The 18935-nt window shown below is 35.9% G+C and overlaps 1 protein-coding gene across 7 annotated transcripts in view; it reads right to left on the bottom strand.

Moving 5' to 3' along the window:
- Nucleotides 1-8735: 8735 nt before the first annotated feature.
- The window catches only part of shot (dystonin-like protein short stop), a 278055-nt gene continuing 267855 nt past the window's right edge, over nt 8736-18935 (bottom strand). For 6 of the 7 annotated variants that reach the window (XM_089255090.1, XM_089255094.1, XM_089255092.1 and 3 more), the window contains 6 exons: nt 17867-17979; nt 17644-17757; nt 17407-17524; nt 14992-15167; nt 11182-11338; nt 8736-10084 (listed from right to left, as the gene is read on the bottom strand). In XM_089255090.1, the coding sequence (XP_089111216.1) occupies nt 9798-10084; nt 11182-11338; nt 14992-15167; nt 17407-17524; nt 17644-17757; nt 17867-17979 (965 nt within the window). In that variant the 3' untranslated portion in view covers nt 8736-9797. Of the gene's footprint in view, nt 10085-11181; nt 11339-13728; nt 13839-14991; nt 15168-17406; nt 17525-17643; nt 17758-17866; nt 17980-18935 lie in introns of all 7 variants that reach the window. The other variant, XM_089255088.1, reaches the window with a different exon arrangement.

Below are 18935 nucleotides of genomic sequence, written 5' to 3'. Positions count from 1 at the left end.
AAAATTCCTGATGAAGGGGGCGATGGGACAAAAAGTTTGGGAGACTATGCTCTAAACCATTGATTTGAAAAATTCAGAATAAATTTGTCTGACAACCCAATTTACATACATTATCAAAATGCCAAATATTGCATCTATGAGATTTTACGTTTCACACATTTATATAACAGAAACACCATTGTAATAATTCATCGATTTGCAAATAAGTACATGTTTATAATTGATTCATACATATATATATTCTATTATCTTTTCATATTTATTATATTATGTGTGTATATTTGAAATTGGGCCAAAGACATCCAAATTAGTCACTGATGTAGTTGAAAATTTCTACGTAAATATTTTCCTCTATATATCATGTACCAAAGGTTTATTTTTTTCGTTGACTCACTAGCAGAAGATTTTTCTTTCATCACATTTTTTAAATGCTTTCACTATTTGTTCACTTGAGATGAATCGAGTATGATTAGAGCCAATCTTTGGACTGTGCCGCCAGAGTTCCCACATCGGAGATGATATCTGCATCGGGCACTTTTCCAAAGGCTGTCTCTGTACACATCCAGAGTAATTAAATATCAGGGCTTGGCAAATCCCAGACTACTGTGGTGACTGAAAAATTGGCATTAGCCCCCCTAAAGTTTTATACATTGAATTGCTGAATTGGAAGCCAAAGAGTGCACAAGGTTTTTGGATATTATGTCAGCTTGTCTGCTAACATAAAAAAAATGATAATTGAGCTGCAGAGAAGTTTGAGAAAAGAGTGGACTGAATTTTTTTTTTTTAAAGTTAATATGCCTGGCAGTTCAGAAATTTTGCTGTTGCCTAAATTTGTTTTCCCGATTTGTTAAGCCCTGATTAATATCCAGTGCAAAAATGATTCCTTCGTCACTGAATGGAGCTGTCAGTATATTAAATTACTGAGTTTATATATGAATCAATGCTTTTGAATATTATAAAGAATTTGATAAAAGTGGACAGTGCTTATAACACATACCACAATTATATGAAATTCACATTACATATTCAAAATATTTTTCAGTATTTTATAGGTGTTGGTTGAATGAAAGGGTGATGAGAGTATCTGATAATAAAATAATATATCATATATTAAGAAGTGCATTACTGCTTTCAACCTGTAGGCAGAGATCTCATTGTTTGACAAGTTTTTCCTTGAAGGCTTTAATTCTTTATTTAACTTACTTTGGTTGCTGTGAAAGCAACCAAAGTCACCCTTAAGAGTGTTACACAGATGTGACTGCACTAGGTCTTTGCTCTCGTAGTAATAGCATTAAAAATTTAATCAGAAGAATGGCTGTTTGATGCGATTAGAGGCAGATTTATGGTTCTGCTGCCTATGGGTTATTCAAAATTGGTTGTTTTATCCCGTTTTAATTTGATGTTCTTACGACAAATTACTATAATTTGCCACCCTGGGCTATATAGCTCATCTATGCTCTCCCTGCCCTCTGGCCATAACACATTTGGGTTGGTGTTATCACGTAATAACAAATTCCACACTCAACATTCCAAGTTCTTAAAGGTATAAGGATGTTGCAAGGTCGTTACACTACGCCTGACTTTGATGCTGGCAGGCATCGTATCTCCGCCCATGCTTGGTAGTTCAAACAACTTGATGGTTAGCTTCACAGAACTGAACCACCAACCATGATATAAATCCACTTGGCTTAAAAAGAATTGGTGTTAACAAGAATCCACTTGGCTTAAAAAGAATTGGTGTTAACAAGAATCCACTTGGCTTTTATATAATGTGATGCATTTTTTTATGCATCCCTTATTACAGCGGTTCTCAACCTCTTTTGACTCGCGGAGTCCTTTTCACTATATAATTTCTATGGCGAGCCCTGTTTTACTCGAGGAACCCTTTTTTGTACATATTTTTTATGGCAGAACCTTGTAGGCCTCTCTTATTTACTTATCTGTCAAATTTACTGATTCATTTTATGTTCCTCGAGTCACTGTGGAGCCCCTGGGAGGTGCACACGGAGCCCTTGGGCTCAGCAGAGCACTGGTTGAGAACCGCTGCCTTATTATAATCACTAGAAACTAGGCCAACTCATCATCTGCCATTAATGTGCAGTGTGACAGGACAGCAATGTTATCACTATTTTCTATAATTTTTTTTTAATGATTAGATGTCACTTTGAATAGAAAACTGGTTTTCTCATACTTGACGACTTTGCTAGGGTACATAGTTGTGTTAGCCCTTATCACTTTTTTTATTCGACCACACCTGAGATCGGGCAGCATTTCATTCATCTTGTATTCATTCTATTTAAATGATACAATGTTCCCTCAGCTTTCTGTTTATTTTTTCTAAATCAGTGGTTGCCAACCTTTCATGCTTGGACATGTGTATGACTTGTAGGGATCTTTCAACAAGTATCCCATTTAGTGTCCGAAATTGGTTGTACTAATTGGGAAAATGTTCTAAATGGGAGCATCATAATCAGGATGCACTGTATTCTCTGGGGGGGGGGGGGGTTCAGCTAGCCTGCTGAAAAGTACAAATATATTTGGAATTTAAAGAAATGCTTGTAAAAGTAAGAGATGCTGGGTGATAAATTTAATAAATATACCATTCCTTGTTAGCCGAACTATATCAAGATGAATTTTTACTAATTCACCTGTTTTTTCTGCAGTTACTGAGTATATTTTATATACCTCCTTAATAGTCCATCATGTAACTCTTCAGAGGGGTACACATACAACAGGTTGGGAACCACTGTTCTACATAATTGTGGCATTCTAGTCATTGTTACGCTTGAATATTAGGTATATTTTAACTGCTTTTTTGAAATAATATATACATATATGTGTCTGTGTCGCTTCATGTCTTCGATGTCAACATTTTTGAAATCTTTTTTTTTTTTTAATTCCAAATTTGCACATTATGTATTTGCATCATATGCATTTTATTGCGCATATGATGTAATCATTGTTATAATATATGCATCGGTACAAACTTTATACAATTTTATTTAGTTGAGAAATAAAATGGCAACTTTTTTATATATATAACAAGCGATCAAATATGGTTTGTTTTATTGAATTGAGTTTAGCGATTTCAAACGCATTTTGCTCTGAATAATAATCATTTACAATAAAATATAATGAGCATTTTTATTCTCAAACCTCTGTTATCTTTACCAACCATATCAAAACAAGAAAATAATCTCTCTCGTTTGTAGGAAATTTCCATAAGAACAAAATGCATTTTCAGGGAAGTTTATAGTTAGATGTTTTCACAGCAAATTTTGAATCTGAAATTCTTTTGAATTTGGAGCAGTCTTCTGAATTTTAAACTTTGAAAATTAATGTGGTTGAACCTGTTAGATCGCGTGAGTAATATTTATGCACCAAAATAATTCACGCCCTATAACATTTGGATAAAGATTTGCGACGATATCAATGTGAGAATATCGCAGTTTCTGTTAATTTTTAAGGTGGTATAGACACAAATTTTATTAATGGACATTTTTCTTTTGGTTAATTTTTTTTTTCACATTTCTCCCAGATCAATATTTTGCGTGATGGTGTTAATTAAATCTGATTCGGTGCAGTCAAATACCATAGCTTTAGCTCACTCTGTTAGCCACAAGAACCTTCCTACCTATGTACTCTGTGTATTGTACAGTCAACATTTGATATAATGACCCCTTTGTCTCATAAAAAATGGATGTTATATTGGTGGGGGTCATTATATCAAAAGTAAAACATATACGATAGTCATTCTATATATGAAAATATTTGGGACTTATCCTACCGGTAATGGAATAGTCGTTATAATGTAGGGTCATTATAACTATGAATAGTAAATACCTGAAATGCTGAAATTCCTTACATGGCTTTTCTGCCCTTGCCTATAGCTTGCTAAAGTCCCCTGTAAATACTTCTCTGATTTCTTATAAAATTTTTGGGCACAAGAGAAAAAATATAAATCATGAAATATTACTAAAATGTTGCGAGAACAAGCTTGTAAAAATCACAAGTTTGTCAGTCTATTTCATACCAGTAGAAGAAGAAAATACTTGCGCCCTTTGTTTTTGTTAAATTTGCCCAAATTTATGAGACACCCTTTATAAATATCGTACAGTAGCAAGGCAATTGAGTTACGCGGAGTAATGGTTTATGTGGCTTTTTTAAACTTGGGGGGGGGGGGGCTTTTTTTGCTAGAAGTATATAGGACATGTTATTCCATCAAACTCCTATGGCTTATGTCAAGTGGTCACTGAAGAAAACAATGAACGCAATGGCGACAGACTGTTGTTCCAATTATAAAACTCATGATTGCAACTATGTAAAGTGGCATATCAATGATATTTATTGGTTTTTTTCAGAAATTTATTTAAGGAATGTAAAATGGAAGCTACATATATATAAGACATAATTCAGTCAAAAACCTATTTCGTAAAAAATGTAACAATTATTCGGTGGAGCCTTTCAGTTATCCTTCCAGAAGACAAGTAATTTAAATTGGTTGCAATGAGACTGTGTGTGTGTGTGTGTGTGTGTGTGTGTGTGTGTGTGTTCTCTGGAACAAATTCATAACCACCAATTACAGTTGGAAAAAATCAGCTATACCTTCATTTAGTGACATTCAGGCAACAACTGTGAATTTTATTTTACACTTTGGCAATTAAGTAGTGAAATCGCTTTCCAATTCGCACACTGCTTGAATATTTATGCATAACACATAAAAATTATTCCTAATGAACTTGTCTCATTAACTTCACTTAAGACACTGATAATACTTCTATAGGTTCTGACAAGCCCCGTTCACATGAGAAATAGAAAGAAAGAGTTTAAAACCAGTTTCAAGAATTTTCACGAATAACTGTTCTCTATTTCTTTCCTTACAAAGCAAAAAAGAACAAGCGAGTGCTAGCACTCCCAATGCTACCGCAATATTTGCACATGTGAACAGGGCTATAGAGAGTTCCAACTCTCCCACCTCATTCGTACATTTTCAGAGTTTAACATATTCAATGAGACAAGATTTAGCAAAGTGGTTTCATTTGAATGTTTCCTATTTTATAGAGTATGCAAACAACTGTCTTTCCTGTTCTTGTCTCTGACTAGAGCTCATATTTTTTAGAGTCCCCAATCCCCATAAACGAGATCTTCAGTAAATCTGTATGTTAAATACACTGCTCAAAACAATTAGGGCAGCACATGGTTTTAACAAAATTACGCAAAGATGTACACCGATAAGTAACATAAAATGAATTATCCATAATTTAAAGCCTAGCAGGAAACGTAAGAAGAAAACTTCATATGCAAATCAAAGTTCATGACGTCAAAAACCAGAAAAAGGAGATAAGGGCAGAAATCGGGATGTTGCAGAAACGTCTGTTTTACTGCCGTAACTGTGAAATTCGATTGCGCAGTATTTTTTTTTGAGACAAGGTGACTTGAGGATGTCTCAACAACGTGATTTACCGGAATCCATGGCATGGCGTGTTATAGGCAGACTGGAATCCGGGCAAACACAACGTAGTGTTGCGGACGCTGTTGGAGTCGCCAGAAGTGTTGTTGCAAGGCTGTGTAATCGATTCCAAGAAACAGGAAATGTTAGACGTCGCCAGGGCAAGGTCGGCCACGCGCCACTACAGCAACTGATGACCGGTATGTACGGTTAACAGCCCGACGAAACAAAACAGAGAATGCTACGCAGCTGCAAAGACAGTTGCTCTTGGCAACAGGACGAAGGGTGTCCAGCCAAACAGTACGTAATCGGCTTCATGAGGGAGGGCTCTATGCACGTAGGCCAATGGTCTGCATTCCGTTGACCCCACGCCACCGTGCGGCCCGAAGATGGGCTGCTGAACATCGAGATTGGGAGCGACATGATTGGAGCCAAGTGCTGTTTACAGACGAGTCCCAATTCAGTCTGGAGTGTGACACCCTACGTGTTCTGGTACGGAGGGACAGGGGCACTCGAAATAACCCCGCATTCGTTCGTGAAAGGTCACAATACAGACGAGGTGGTTGGATGGTATGGGGTGGAATCAGCATAGGCGGACGTACGGACCTGCATATCATTCGGAATGGCACTTTGACGGCCCGAAGGTATGCAGACGAGATACTGCGACCTCATGTCATCCCTTACGCTGGAGCCATTGGAGATTCCTTTGTTTTCCAGGATAATAATGCCCGACCGCATAGAGCTCGTCTGGTGGAGAACATGCTTGAAGCTGGAACAATACAGCGTATGGAATGGCCAGCGTGCTCTCCTGACCTGAATCCAATCGAGCATGTTTGGGACATGCACGGACGACGCATTGCTGCGCGACCAAGGCCGCCTGTTACTGTCCGAGACTTGCAGATTGCTCTTCTTGAGGAGTGGAACAGTATTCCCAAAGTCTGATCGATAACCTCATCGCATCCATGGCAAACAGGTGTGCAGCAGTCTTAGCTGTTCGAGGAGACCACACGCCCTATTAAAACTCATGCATCATGTCTAAACAGTACTTTTTTTTTATCGTTTACATGTAACCAAATTGTTGCCCTAAATCATCTTTTCATGTTTTTTACATATTTTCAAAGAATTAAAGCTTAATTCCAAATTTTTTTACGTCTTTTTTCTGTATTGCGCATTGATACGCGTATACTATGTACATTGTATGCCAGTACGTGGCTGTCTCGCACGGTTTTCTTCACTTTTTTGCTTGCTCCCCCTAATTGTTTTGAGCAGTGTAGTTCAAACAAAATTTAATGCTTGGAAATTTGATTCCAGATCAAGGGTTCATAACCTTTTCAGTTCACGGGACAGAAACCTGTATCAAAATAAGACCCATATCTTGCAGGATATTCCCGTGGCGCTTTGGTTGTCAACTGGTCATAGTGATGGACTCGCATTGCGAAGTCCTGGGTTTGAAACCCCCACTGATGCCACACAGTGGCGGTCGGTTGAAGTTGGTTTTCTGTGATTCCCAACTTTGAGGCATGAATGCAAAAGCTGATTGTTAAAAAGTCTCAACACAGCAGGCAAATGATAAAAATATTTAATTAGGGAATCATTCAAATATTACGTTAGCATTGATGGGGGGGGGGGGTGGTTGGATAATGCATATGTCATCAGCACGAGATATTCTTAATGGAGCTTACTGGGTGTGCCGAGAAGAACCTTTTGCTAGTTAGTGGGCACCTGAAATAACATTCTTCCTATTGATAACTCCTCTATAGAACCACTTTAGTGATCTCTAAATGTCCTGCTGATCCTTCAAGTGAACTGCAAATGCGTCACAGGCCTACTTGAGCGATCTGTAAATGTGTCATAATCCACTTAAATATTCTGGAATTCTGCCACGGGTCAGTTAAGCGATCTATAAATGTGCCGCTTAGTTCATTTTCACAAAATGTTTAAGGTTCCGGGCCACATTCAGTTCATGGGTCCCTATGACCCACACATATATAGCTTAGATAGGTTGCAATGAATTTCTTAGAGAAATTTTGAGTTCTTAGCCTTCAAATAGCATTGAAATTAACCGAAATTGAAATTACAACATAAAGGTATATTTTACTTCTGAAATTTAGTTTTTAAATATTTTATGCATCAAAAGAACTTTTTATGGGGGTACGTACCCGATCCCAATATGAGTTGGGGGAGTGCTGACGAAAATTTGCTAATAAGCGTGAGGTGGTCAAAAATAGCTAAAAAAAAAAATCTGACATAATACTTGAATGGCCCCTTATACTTCACTTCTGAAATATAGATGGCTGCACTGAAAAATCAGAATATATACTCTGTTAGGTACACGTGCTTACACTTCCGGCACAACTCACTAGGTAATAAATTGCCGATGCACCCGAGTTGCACTAACACCATCTATAGTAGTAGGCCTGTCTGTGCGAAGCTTATGATATCACTGAAGATGGTCAGCTCACCTATAGCCATTGGATGTACTACAAAAAAGGATAAAGATGGCACATGCGCCGCCAGCTACATCCAATGGCTATTTAGGTGAGATGACTTTCTCCATTGACATCACAAGCTTCATGAAAATTTCTGCTATAGATGGTTGTGCTCTTGTTTGACAAAGGATATTCCTGTAATTTGGACCATCTAAGCTCATTATAAGGTATATCTCCGCTTCAACTTTAATTCTTTAAAATCCCAATTCTTGATTTCACAGTAATGTCTTATAGATATTATAATTATGGCCATCAAAATTAGTTAGTCATGTGAATATATTTCTGTGTGCGTCCCATACTTTGTTAAATACGTTTTGCGACTTGCAATAGCCCTCTATTTCCCATACTTTTGACAATTTGATTAGCTATAATTAGCAACTTCCATACTTTTCTTTGACAGTGTTTTGGCGATAATTGGATATGGATCCAGATTTCCTGTATTTATATTGAGGAGATATGGTCAGCCTAGATATATATATGTAGAGATCATATATTGTTACTTTTCTACCGGAACACCTTGATGGGCCACACCTGTCCCCTGGTGCTTATATATGTAACAACGTTGTCTCGCTATCCACGTGTAATAACAGTATATCCCCCACTCCCACATCGTATTCTGCTACATTATATAGATGAGTGTATATGACAGGAGTTGCTTCGAAGTTTAATTTTCATTTTGGTCATCATAAAACCAATTTAATTATTAGAATATGCACATAGATGCCTGTATATAATGTAAATTTCTACCTTGTTGAGCACTTCTCAAAAAGTCAACAAAAATTAAGAAAAACGATAAATATTTTTTATAAATTTTTTTTTATTGACACTTTAAACAAAAAAAAAAGCGAAATAGGTGATAAGAGCGTTCTCACAGTTTTAAATGTCAGTATAAATTAACAAAAGCTATACATGTTTGAAACATTATTAAATGGAACCAACGTATTGAAAAAGAATGACACAAAACTTTAAAACACAAAAGGAATGTGAATCTTGTGACAGAAAAACATTTCGGAAAAAAAAAAAAAAATCCTTCTCGATACAGAAAGTATCCAGAGAAAGACACTATAAGAAGTCCAGATAAACATCTATTGTCCAATTACAAAATATTCCTACTCGTACAACCTGACTAAATAGAAAAAAACCTAAAAAAAAAACTATATCTGAGAAATTGGCACTTCGTTTTAGTTCATAATCATCACATCTGAGGTTGTACAATAGGACAAGCCAAACAAGCATTCGCTTGTCGCACGTCATTTCATCACAACACGCTGTTTATCAGAAAACGATTTAAAAAATATGATTTTCTTTTTCTATAATAAAAAAATGCACAAATGAATGTAAAAAAATTTAGCTGATGAGCGAATATATATATATATAATTTGCATACTCGTGGGGACGCATGCAGTAGTCAAATTTATATCCATCTCGACAAATTTGATTTTCAGGACACATTTTTCCTAATAACTATTTTTTCTTTTAAGAAACATTTAAAAAATAAAGATTTGTGTCCTTATCAATCATCGATTTACATCATTTGTCTCTTGAAAAATATCAAAAACGAACACAAAACAAACGAGAAAAAAAACAAACATATTTCTATATATATAGATATATTTGATGCATCTAAATGTTCCATTACGAATGCAGTTTTAGTGACTTTTTAAGCATTAGGACACGGTTTTGCAGAGTTCAATGCACCGCATTTTGCTAGTAACCAAAGATAAAAAAAAGTTTTTTTTTTTTATTTTTTAGTCTGATTAGTCTCTTATTTGATGGCCTTCCAAACTTTATATATTCTTCTTTGCCACGTCTAATATGTACATTTAAGAAAATCCCGGATATACGACTCTGCTTGGAATCTACTTCCATCGTTCTTTTTCTTTCTTGACAACAATTTCGGGACGACCAGACGAACCGTATGATGGCGTGCGTCTAATCGTCGGTATCTTGGTTCCTGGCGAAGCTGCTGTGGGTCCATTACGGCCTGAATTTTGAGAAGAGGCGCTAGGAGTACGCTGCCTCGCACCAGTGGACCCAATCTTTCTGGAACGATATCCATCTAGGTTATCACCTGTTAGATCGCTTGCAGCCCTGCTTGGAGGTCTGCTGGAAGGACGACTAGATGGGCGACTCCCAGGACGATTGCCTGAACATAATTTAAAAAATAAAAATTTTCTTATTGATATTTTAAAAAGAATAAGCAAAAAACATCTCAAATAAGAAAACTTTGGATACAAAAACGAACAAGTTTTCAGGTTTTTCAAGTTCCTGCTCAAGCAAAATACCATGAGGAAGAGTTATATTGTCGACCCAGTTCAAAAAAAATGACTCAAAATGTTTGGAAATATTTTCATTTGCGAGATTCACTTTGTATGGAACTCAATGGCAATCAACTCTGATATAATTACAGTAGGATACGTGTATGCCAAGGGTGCTCAAGGAAAACACAAGCTACATAGTAGATTTGTAAATGTGCCCCATGGGCCACTTATGTAATATATAAATATAACGAGGGACACTTGAGTAATTTAAAACTGTGCAGCAGGCCAATTAATTTTTTTGGAACTGTGCCATGGGGGAATCAAGTGATCTGTAAATGTGCCACGGTTATCTGGAAATGTGCAATAGCTCAAGTGATATGAAACTGTACACAGCGGGCTACTTAAGTGATGTGGAATTACGCAGCAAGCTACTGAAGTGATCTGGAACTACACCAGTAACTTAAGCGACCTGGGAATCTGTGCCATGGATCACTTAGGTGATCCAAAATAGTGCCACAAATCACTCATGTTATCTGGAAATGTGCCTTGGGCCGCTCAAGTGCTCTAAGAATGTGTAAAGGGTGACATAAGTTACCCAAAAATTTACCGAATGACAGTGAATGCTCTGGATTTGCACTGCAGGTGACTTAAGTGATCTGGTAAGGTGCTGCTCAGTTCATTTTTACAAAATTAAATTTGAGGTCGCAGGCCACATCAGATGACTTCAGGGGCCATGGGTTGAGCATGCATAGTGTAAACAGAGTTGGGAGTTTTTGCTGTTTTGCAATATGCATAGGCGTTTCCCACAGTTTCATGGCGTACATAACTCAAAAATTCAAGTGTCTGAGTTGTTTCCTTCCTGAACTGTGCCTGTCGATATAAATTTCATGTTTCATATCACTTATAAATGTACACAACAATCTCTGCAAAACGAATTAATGAATTGATACTTTAAGCAACAGTTACATTTATGACTACTCACCTCCAGGAGTTAGTCTATTAGGTGTACCACCATGTGATCGAGCTGATCGTGATCCAAAGCTGCTATCTGCTTCGCTGAAGCTTGTGCCATCACTGCTGGAATCATGGCTACTGCGCTGTTGTCGCATAGGAACACTGCGTTCACTCTTTTCTCGAACCTATTTTGAAGATGTCCAATAAGCATTAAAGGATTGATTAATTACTTATCAGGGCCATCCTAATGCAAGAGCTCACCCAGGCATCTTAGTGAATAAAGGGGCCTACGAAAATCTTGCATAGTGACTGACATCAATTGTCACAGACATAGAGGGAGCCTTGAGGCTTTGCTTGGCCCAAGAGCCCATGATGCTGTTAAGATGACCCCCAATAATTATCAGAGGTAATTATAAATTTTTTTCAATCATTACTTTTAGAAACAAAATGCAAAATAAAAAAAACTTTAATTTCAAAATAATGACTTGTATACAAGCATGATTCCCCCCCCCCACTTAACAGGTGCACTAATAGCTAAATTACAGACATAATCCAAAGAAATTCAATCATGGAACGTTCAATCCAGGTAATCACTGCATTGTATCCCTGAGTAACTATTCTTTTTCCGTTCAACTCTTCCATTCACCGGCACAAAATGAAATCTATTTTAGACGTTTTATAGGCAATTATTTATGATATTTTTTGCACCGTATGCCTTTTTGATACTAAAAGAACTTCCTAACCACTTCATCTTGTTATATTTCAAATTTAATAACTTCTAAAACCTGTTACTAGGAATGCTGTTATTGACCGTAGCTGATTAAATGTGTGCATTTCACTATGCTGTTATCCAAGTTGTATAGCTGTAGCTCTGACCCAGTGTGTGTTATTTCAGGTCAATTATTTTCCTATGTAACCAGTACAATGATATCTCGGGTGAAAAAGACAATTTCTTCTTAGATCTTGTTAGCCAAAAACTTGATATATTTCATAGTTTCCTATGGAAAATCGTTAAATTTGTTCCAGACACTGCTCAAAATTTCAAGAGAAGTTTTTATGAAACACTAAGAAACATTTTTTTTTATAAACAGGACCCTTTTTCTGGACATTTTTCGAGTGTAAGCGAATAATATTTTGGTGCTCCCCGCCCACCTCACACAATCAAACAAAAAAAAAATCTCCCCTCCATTAACCTCTTCAGTTGGCGCCTTCTGCAACTGCATAGTTTGCAGGATTCGAGGTTCCTGGTGAAAAAGACAAAAGACCAAACGCTCCATAGTTGGATGAAAGTGAGTTTATAAGAAACACTGAAGATTTTTTTTTTATGCTGTGCACAAAACATAGGTGGGTTCACAGGTCTCTATCTACGTGATGAAGTCATCTTAATGCTGTCTTGCACTGAAAATACAAAGTCTAGAGTAATATTATTTGATACAATTTCTCTTAGCCTAATCTTTCATTTTACATGAAAGGGCTCTAAATCTTTCTGAAAGAGAAATAGAGGTTTGTCTGTCTGGAAAGTGAGTCTGAGATGGACATAAATAAATCTGAGCTCAAGTCACAGTAACTTGTGTGATGATTGCTGTGAAAATTCAGATCATGACATGGCTGTATCAAGTCATGCTAGCATGTGCATTCATATTAAAACAAAATCTTTGTTAGTCGAATCTGTATTTATTAGCCGAGAATTAAATTTCTCAACAAAAAAAAATCTTCATTAACAGAAAAGTTCTTAATCTGACATACCACAGTATACGCATAATAGACATACATATCATTACAGCCACATCTTACAAGGTCTAGCTATAAGGTCGCACATTAATAGCTTGCTATAAGGGAAGGAGGGTTGTGTCTCTGGGGTGTACACACACACTTGCTCAGTATACAAGAGGACCCGGATTCGATTATCCCAGGGAAATCTAAATTTTCTTTCCAAAGGTTTTTTTCGACATAATATCCAGAAAAATCTATTTCTTTGAGAAAACATCTCTCTATAAAAGACTGAGTGTATCATACACTGAATCACTTTAATTCAGTATTAACTTGGTATTTCTACTACACCCAAATGCTTATAAGGCTGTTTTTTGGTGCTAACTCTCGGGGGGGGGGGGGGGAATTGGGATGAAATTTCTGGCTATGAGCCTGCTAACTCTCATCAACAAATGAAAGGTGCTGACAGGAGCTGAATGGATTTTGAATCTGAGAAATGCCTGAACACCCTTTGGTACAAAAAGTGAATGTCTTACTGATCTGGGCTATTGTGCGTCTAATCTAAATAGACTCTTGCTTGAAGTGTAGTGTTAATTTCCTCTTGTAACAAGTCAGCTTCCTTCAAAGAAAAATTGCAGAGCTGTTTGCATTTGATTCAAAAAAATATTGTCGATAAATTTAATCTTCCGTCAAAAAAATTTTCCTCTAGTAATTTTGATGTCAATGTGTGTAAAAAAATAAATCAGGAGTACAAATTTCTCTGAAAAAGATTATTATTGCATATGAATTGAACAACATATTATATTTGTAAGTGAGTAAAAATGTTAAGTAGAAGAAACATTAAGATAATGGGAAGAACCATTACCGGCACCCATTGGAAGACTGGTATACGAGAACCCTCGTCAGAGGGCACAGGGTTATACAGAGCAGGTTCAGGTGTAACAACTGGAAGGCACCTCAACAGCAAACACGGAGCTGTAAAAGCAGCAGTATAGTAATGAAAGATTATACTGTGAGAGAACGGAAAGAAAGCTATGAGAGTAAAGACCACATGATTTAAATGACAAGAAGTAATGCAACGAAAGTGTGTAGAACCAAGCATGAGCGGTAAGCTACATTAACGTGCTAATTGATATAGCAACAGATATCACACAGAAAACCACAGTTAATTAATAATGTATGTCAGGCAAAATTAGTTGAAACAAGTGCTTCCTTTGATTTCAAAAGTGCAAAAAGAAAAAAAAAAAATCAAAATTATCAACAAATGAAATTAAGAAAAAAAAACAACCCTATTATATTATAAACACATTCAGAGAAAAGTCTTTCATTAATTACTTTTCAGAAAGTTTAACAGTCTTCACTCGAAAAAGTATGCGTTTGTTTTGCACATGATGAGCAAATGGATGTATCTAGGAGAACAGGATGGTGGTGAAAATAATAAACCGGAAGGAAAGGATTCGAAAAGGGGGAAAGCATGCACTACTCTTACTTGACTACTGAACATTCAAATCAACTCACTTTTCACTCTTACAGTCACTATCCAGCATTCACAGCATGTGACTTTCGCATAAAAATGAATAGCATTATAAAGATAGGAAGAAATACGAAGAGCAGATTAGAGCAGAAGAGAGAGGAATACAGAAAATATGTGCCCAAATGAACATAAAATGTGCAATCATGCATCATGAACAACGGAATCAGCGCATGAACAAAAACAAAAACTGGTGCAGGAAGTTTTTCTAAACTTTTTTGGGTTGGTGATGAAATCAAGAGCACTTCTAACTACTGAAATGCATTATTTCTTTCAGGACCAAATATATATATACAAGGACGAAGACGCAAAAACAATGCATTCATGAAAGAAATAATCGAAATGAATGGCAATACCTCCATGATAGCAAAACATGCAAGTACAACATGCATCAAAATCCCATAAACTGGCATGCTTGTATAAATAAGAGGAAAAAAAAATTAGTCATGGCATACATAATATATTCAAACATAAGATAACTTTTCGTTAAGTATACAAAATTTCATGGTATCAGCCATGTATATCCAGTAGAAATGTATTTCTCATGGTCACTAGGGAGCTATAAACAACAAATTATTATATTTATGAGGAACACACCTTAGTTATTGGACCAGTGGATGATAATATCCCTGAGCGATTGAATGACGATCCTCCACTCTGAGAGGATTGTGACGAACCTGGACTGGCTTTAGGTTTAAATGGCTGCAATGACTGACTAACACCTTCAGCCAAGATGAACTGCTCCCTCAGTTCAAGATTTGTGCGTCCCTTGGCTAAGATAACAAAAGCAAACTAATATGTGCAAGGCAAAATACATGCAAAATCTCAACTAAATAAAAATGTGCATGCGGGACATGCAATAAAATATAAAAACTTGCAATACTTAAAAAAGCATATGAGAAAATAATTCATAACACATACCACATAATATGATGCATGTAAACATAGAATGTTCAAAATACTCCAACGTGCATGACAAACAAAAAAAAATTATAAAAATGCAATAATCATGATCGAAGAGATCTCAGAATTATTTATCAGAGTTGGAATATGCACATTCAAACAGTTCTGACATTGCTTAAAAGCAGCGTTGTACTCTGCGTATCATGTTTAAAATAAAGCAGCGAAAAATGTGAATGCTACATGCAGATAAGCTAAGACATTTATTCATAATCATTGAACAGGAATCATTCAAAAAGTGACGAGACTTTCTTTAAATCAAACAAATCTATGATGCATTAAACATGTTTAAATTTACATGCTTGCGAGGCATTTTTTTTCTTCCATTGAAATGTCAAAAGTTTGCCTGTAAAATGACATACCTCATTTACCATGCATACCTTGTATATAACTTTCATATCTTAGAAACACACATTTTTCTTGCACAAAATGTCTCCATTTTTTAAGATTGTTTAGGATCTTATACACTCATTTAAAATTTTCTATCGTTGCTGTGGTCCTCAAATTATGGGGTCAGCTTATACACGGTACTTTTGTTAAAGAAACAATCATCATACTTCTAACTATTAAAAGTACTTTCGAGAATTTTAAGCATAAAACAATCTACAGTAGAAAAAATTGTTAAAAATTTCTTGTTTAAATTTTTTTCTCTGACTGCCCATGATTCTCTATAACTATTGTTGAAATTTCCTAACATTACAGGTGCCCTACACACGGATAACTATTCATTTTTCACGTATTTGTATGGGTTTTTTTTCTTTCTACAAGTAGGAGCTATCAAATTGGTCTCATCACTTTTGAACATCCCTCTTGGGCATCAACATAAAAGATGTGTAAAAACATATTGTAAAGCTGACTTGTTCTGATCTCTCTACAACTTGACTACCAATCCTAACCTTTTAAGATCAATGTATGAAAAACTTTATAGCATTTTGGTTTGCTTTTTCTACTTTTAAATATTCATTTAATATCCTCATTGAGTTCAGCCCCGACTTCAAAGATTAAATGCGTTATTTGTTGAAGTCAAGGCTGAACTCAGAGATTAAAAAAGAGTATCTGCATCAAAAGAAAAATCACCCCTCTCTTTGTTAGAACTGAAAGGGATATGGCAATAAAACTTTAGGAACATCTTAATAAAGGAAGGATGGGATAGAAATTGTGGAAAAAATAAAAATAATTTTGCACATGCCGCCCTAACCACTGGACTGCCAGCTAGCTTTTGACTGAGCAGGTCTGGGTTCGAATCCCGGTTCACACATGGATGTCTACTAACACTAACAAATTCCCTGGATTGATCGTAAAGATCTCTTGGGAATACGTGCTGATCACATTACATTTCACACATTCAGCACTAAAGGGTTGTTTCTATGAAATTGTGTGCTGTACATGCAGATTATTTCTACAAAAATATGACCAAATTGCTCAAGCTTCATGACAGGCTATGTTAATATTGCTAAATAGCAGAACATTTCCCCCTTCACATTTCTTCACTAAAGAGAATGACATTGAGCTTAGAAGATCATTCTCTGCTGGTGAAATTCTTTCATGATGAACAAAGTGATTCCATACCAAATGGTGAGGAGATTTTCAGAACTCCAGGGTGCTTCAAAAATTCAATAATGTATTCCTAAAATTTCTTAATTTTCTGAATGGTAGTTAAAGCTGTAGATAGCTCAGAACATATCAACCATGAATACCCTGTATAAACATCAAATTATTTAGATATAAAAAAAAAAGATAAATGAAAGTATTTAAAACTGCTTCTTCTAATTTGTGCGGAGATCAGGAGAAATTTTATTTTTAAATCAAAGAAAATACTATTATGAATTGCAGATGCTTCATGTGGCTATTCCAAGTAAAAATAGTGATTACAACAGCACAAAGAGATTTCATCTGTAGCATAAATTTACTGAAATCAAAGATTTTATGCTTTTCAAAAGCATAAAACAAACATTTAAATATGTTTTATTTAATTGAAATTATGCATCTCTTAAAACAAAACACCCATACACACTTCCCAACAATAACTATAAATTATCTTGGTCATCTTACCACGGCAGGGATCATTCTTAACCAAAAACTCATCCAATGCAACCCATCCTCCTCCAACACGAACCATGACAGTACTACGCAGAATTCTAACCAGCCTCAGCTTCTGAGATTCACCAAACTGTTGAAGACATAAATTTAATGAATTCTCAACAGAAAAGTTTAAAAGTACTTGCTGAAAATATTTACTAAAAATTAACCCAAAGCCTTAAAACATAACAATAAGTGTATTCTACTTACCCTGTACTTTCCTTCACCAACTTGGTACACCTTGAATCGATGGACACAAGTACACTGTGCTACTTGTCGTTGGACTTCGTCTTGTATTTTCTCTGCTTCAGTGATAGGTCCTTTCTGTAAATTTACAAAATAAACAAAATTGATTATTTTCAGAGAATAACTCTCAAAGAAGAAAAACTGCAAATACATGCCTTGTAGCACAATTAAAGAAGTTAACACAAACCTCTCGATCAGGTCTCAAAGTATCTATATATTCCTTATGATCGATGAAGCCATCCCCATTTCTGTCAAAGATTTCAGCAACTCTTTCCATCTCTAAATGGCTTGTTGGGAATTCTATTAGAGAGATAGAAAATAAATAAATAAATCACACATCATAATCATATTACAATGAAAACTTCCCATAAAGGTCATGGCCCCGACATCCTGCATCTGGATCACCGAGCCAGACTTACTGGAACCCTCCATAGTGAGTTCATAGCGTAGAAAAAAAAAAATGTATACAAATCATCCTGGGTTCCCGGGTGAGAGTCTTGTCAGCCCTACCCTTGTGGGGGTCATGATAAAAATCACCTCCAAACAATGACAGAATTTTCTTGGAGCAGAAAGCATCCTTTCGATTAACATTAAGAGGTTAACCTCTGAACAATGATTTCTGAATAACGGCCACTTTTGGAAATTAAAAAGAAAAATGGTTCATTGTATCACATTAGAAAAAAAATAACTTTCAAGACTTGCTTTGAAGGGGTTTATTCCCTTCCCTGTTTTCCCATGCTATTTGATCAAAGGTGCCAGAGTAAATACTGATTGAGCCCTGTTCAAACATAAAAATGGGTTCTTCCCTACATCAGTTGTTTTCTAAATGTCGTCTGCAGACCCAGGCGTCAACTGAAGTAGATGCTAACAGGTTCCCTTGACACATTTCAGAAAAACATAAATTATGGTTAGAATTTGGCAAGTGACTATGTCATAGACCAAAGAGTCATTGTTTTCCATGATATTTCACCAAGGGTGCCCGGGTAAGGACCAATTGAAAAATACTGCTATAAACAGAAAAAAAACAGATTTCATCAGAGGATGAATCTGATCTGAAGGATGCAAGGATTACAGCGCAGCTACACACATTTTTCTTCTCGAAATTTTTGAATGAAATTAATAGAGAAAATCACAAGGAAAATTCTTCATGAAAAGTTCATGCACCTTCAATGCAAAATAAATGTCATATGCTACAAAACAGCTTCTTCTAATTAATTTTATCATGGGTTTTATAATTTTACAAGAAATCAAAATAT

Source organism: Pholcus phalangioides, unplaced genomic scaffold, assembly GCF_987345545.1.
Source record: "Pholcus phalangioides strain wild (caught in Gottingen) unplaced genomic scaffold, Ppha-v1.0 ptg000042l_1, whole genome shotgun sequence".
In the NCBI taxonomy this organism is placed as follows: Eukaryota; Metazoa; Arthropoda; class Arachnida; order Araneae; family Pholcidae; genus Pholcus; species Pholcus phalangioides.
Note: the sequence above shows the minus strand (reverse complement) of the source record. Positions and strands in the feature narration are given on the sequence as shown.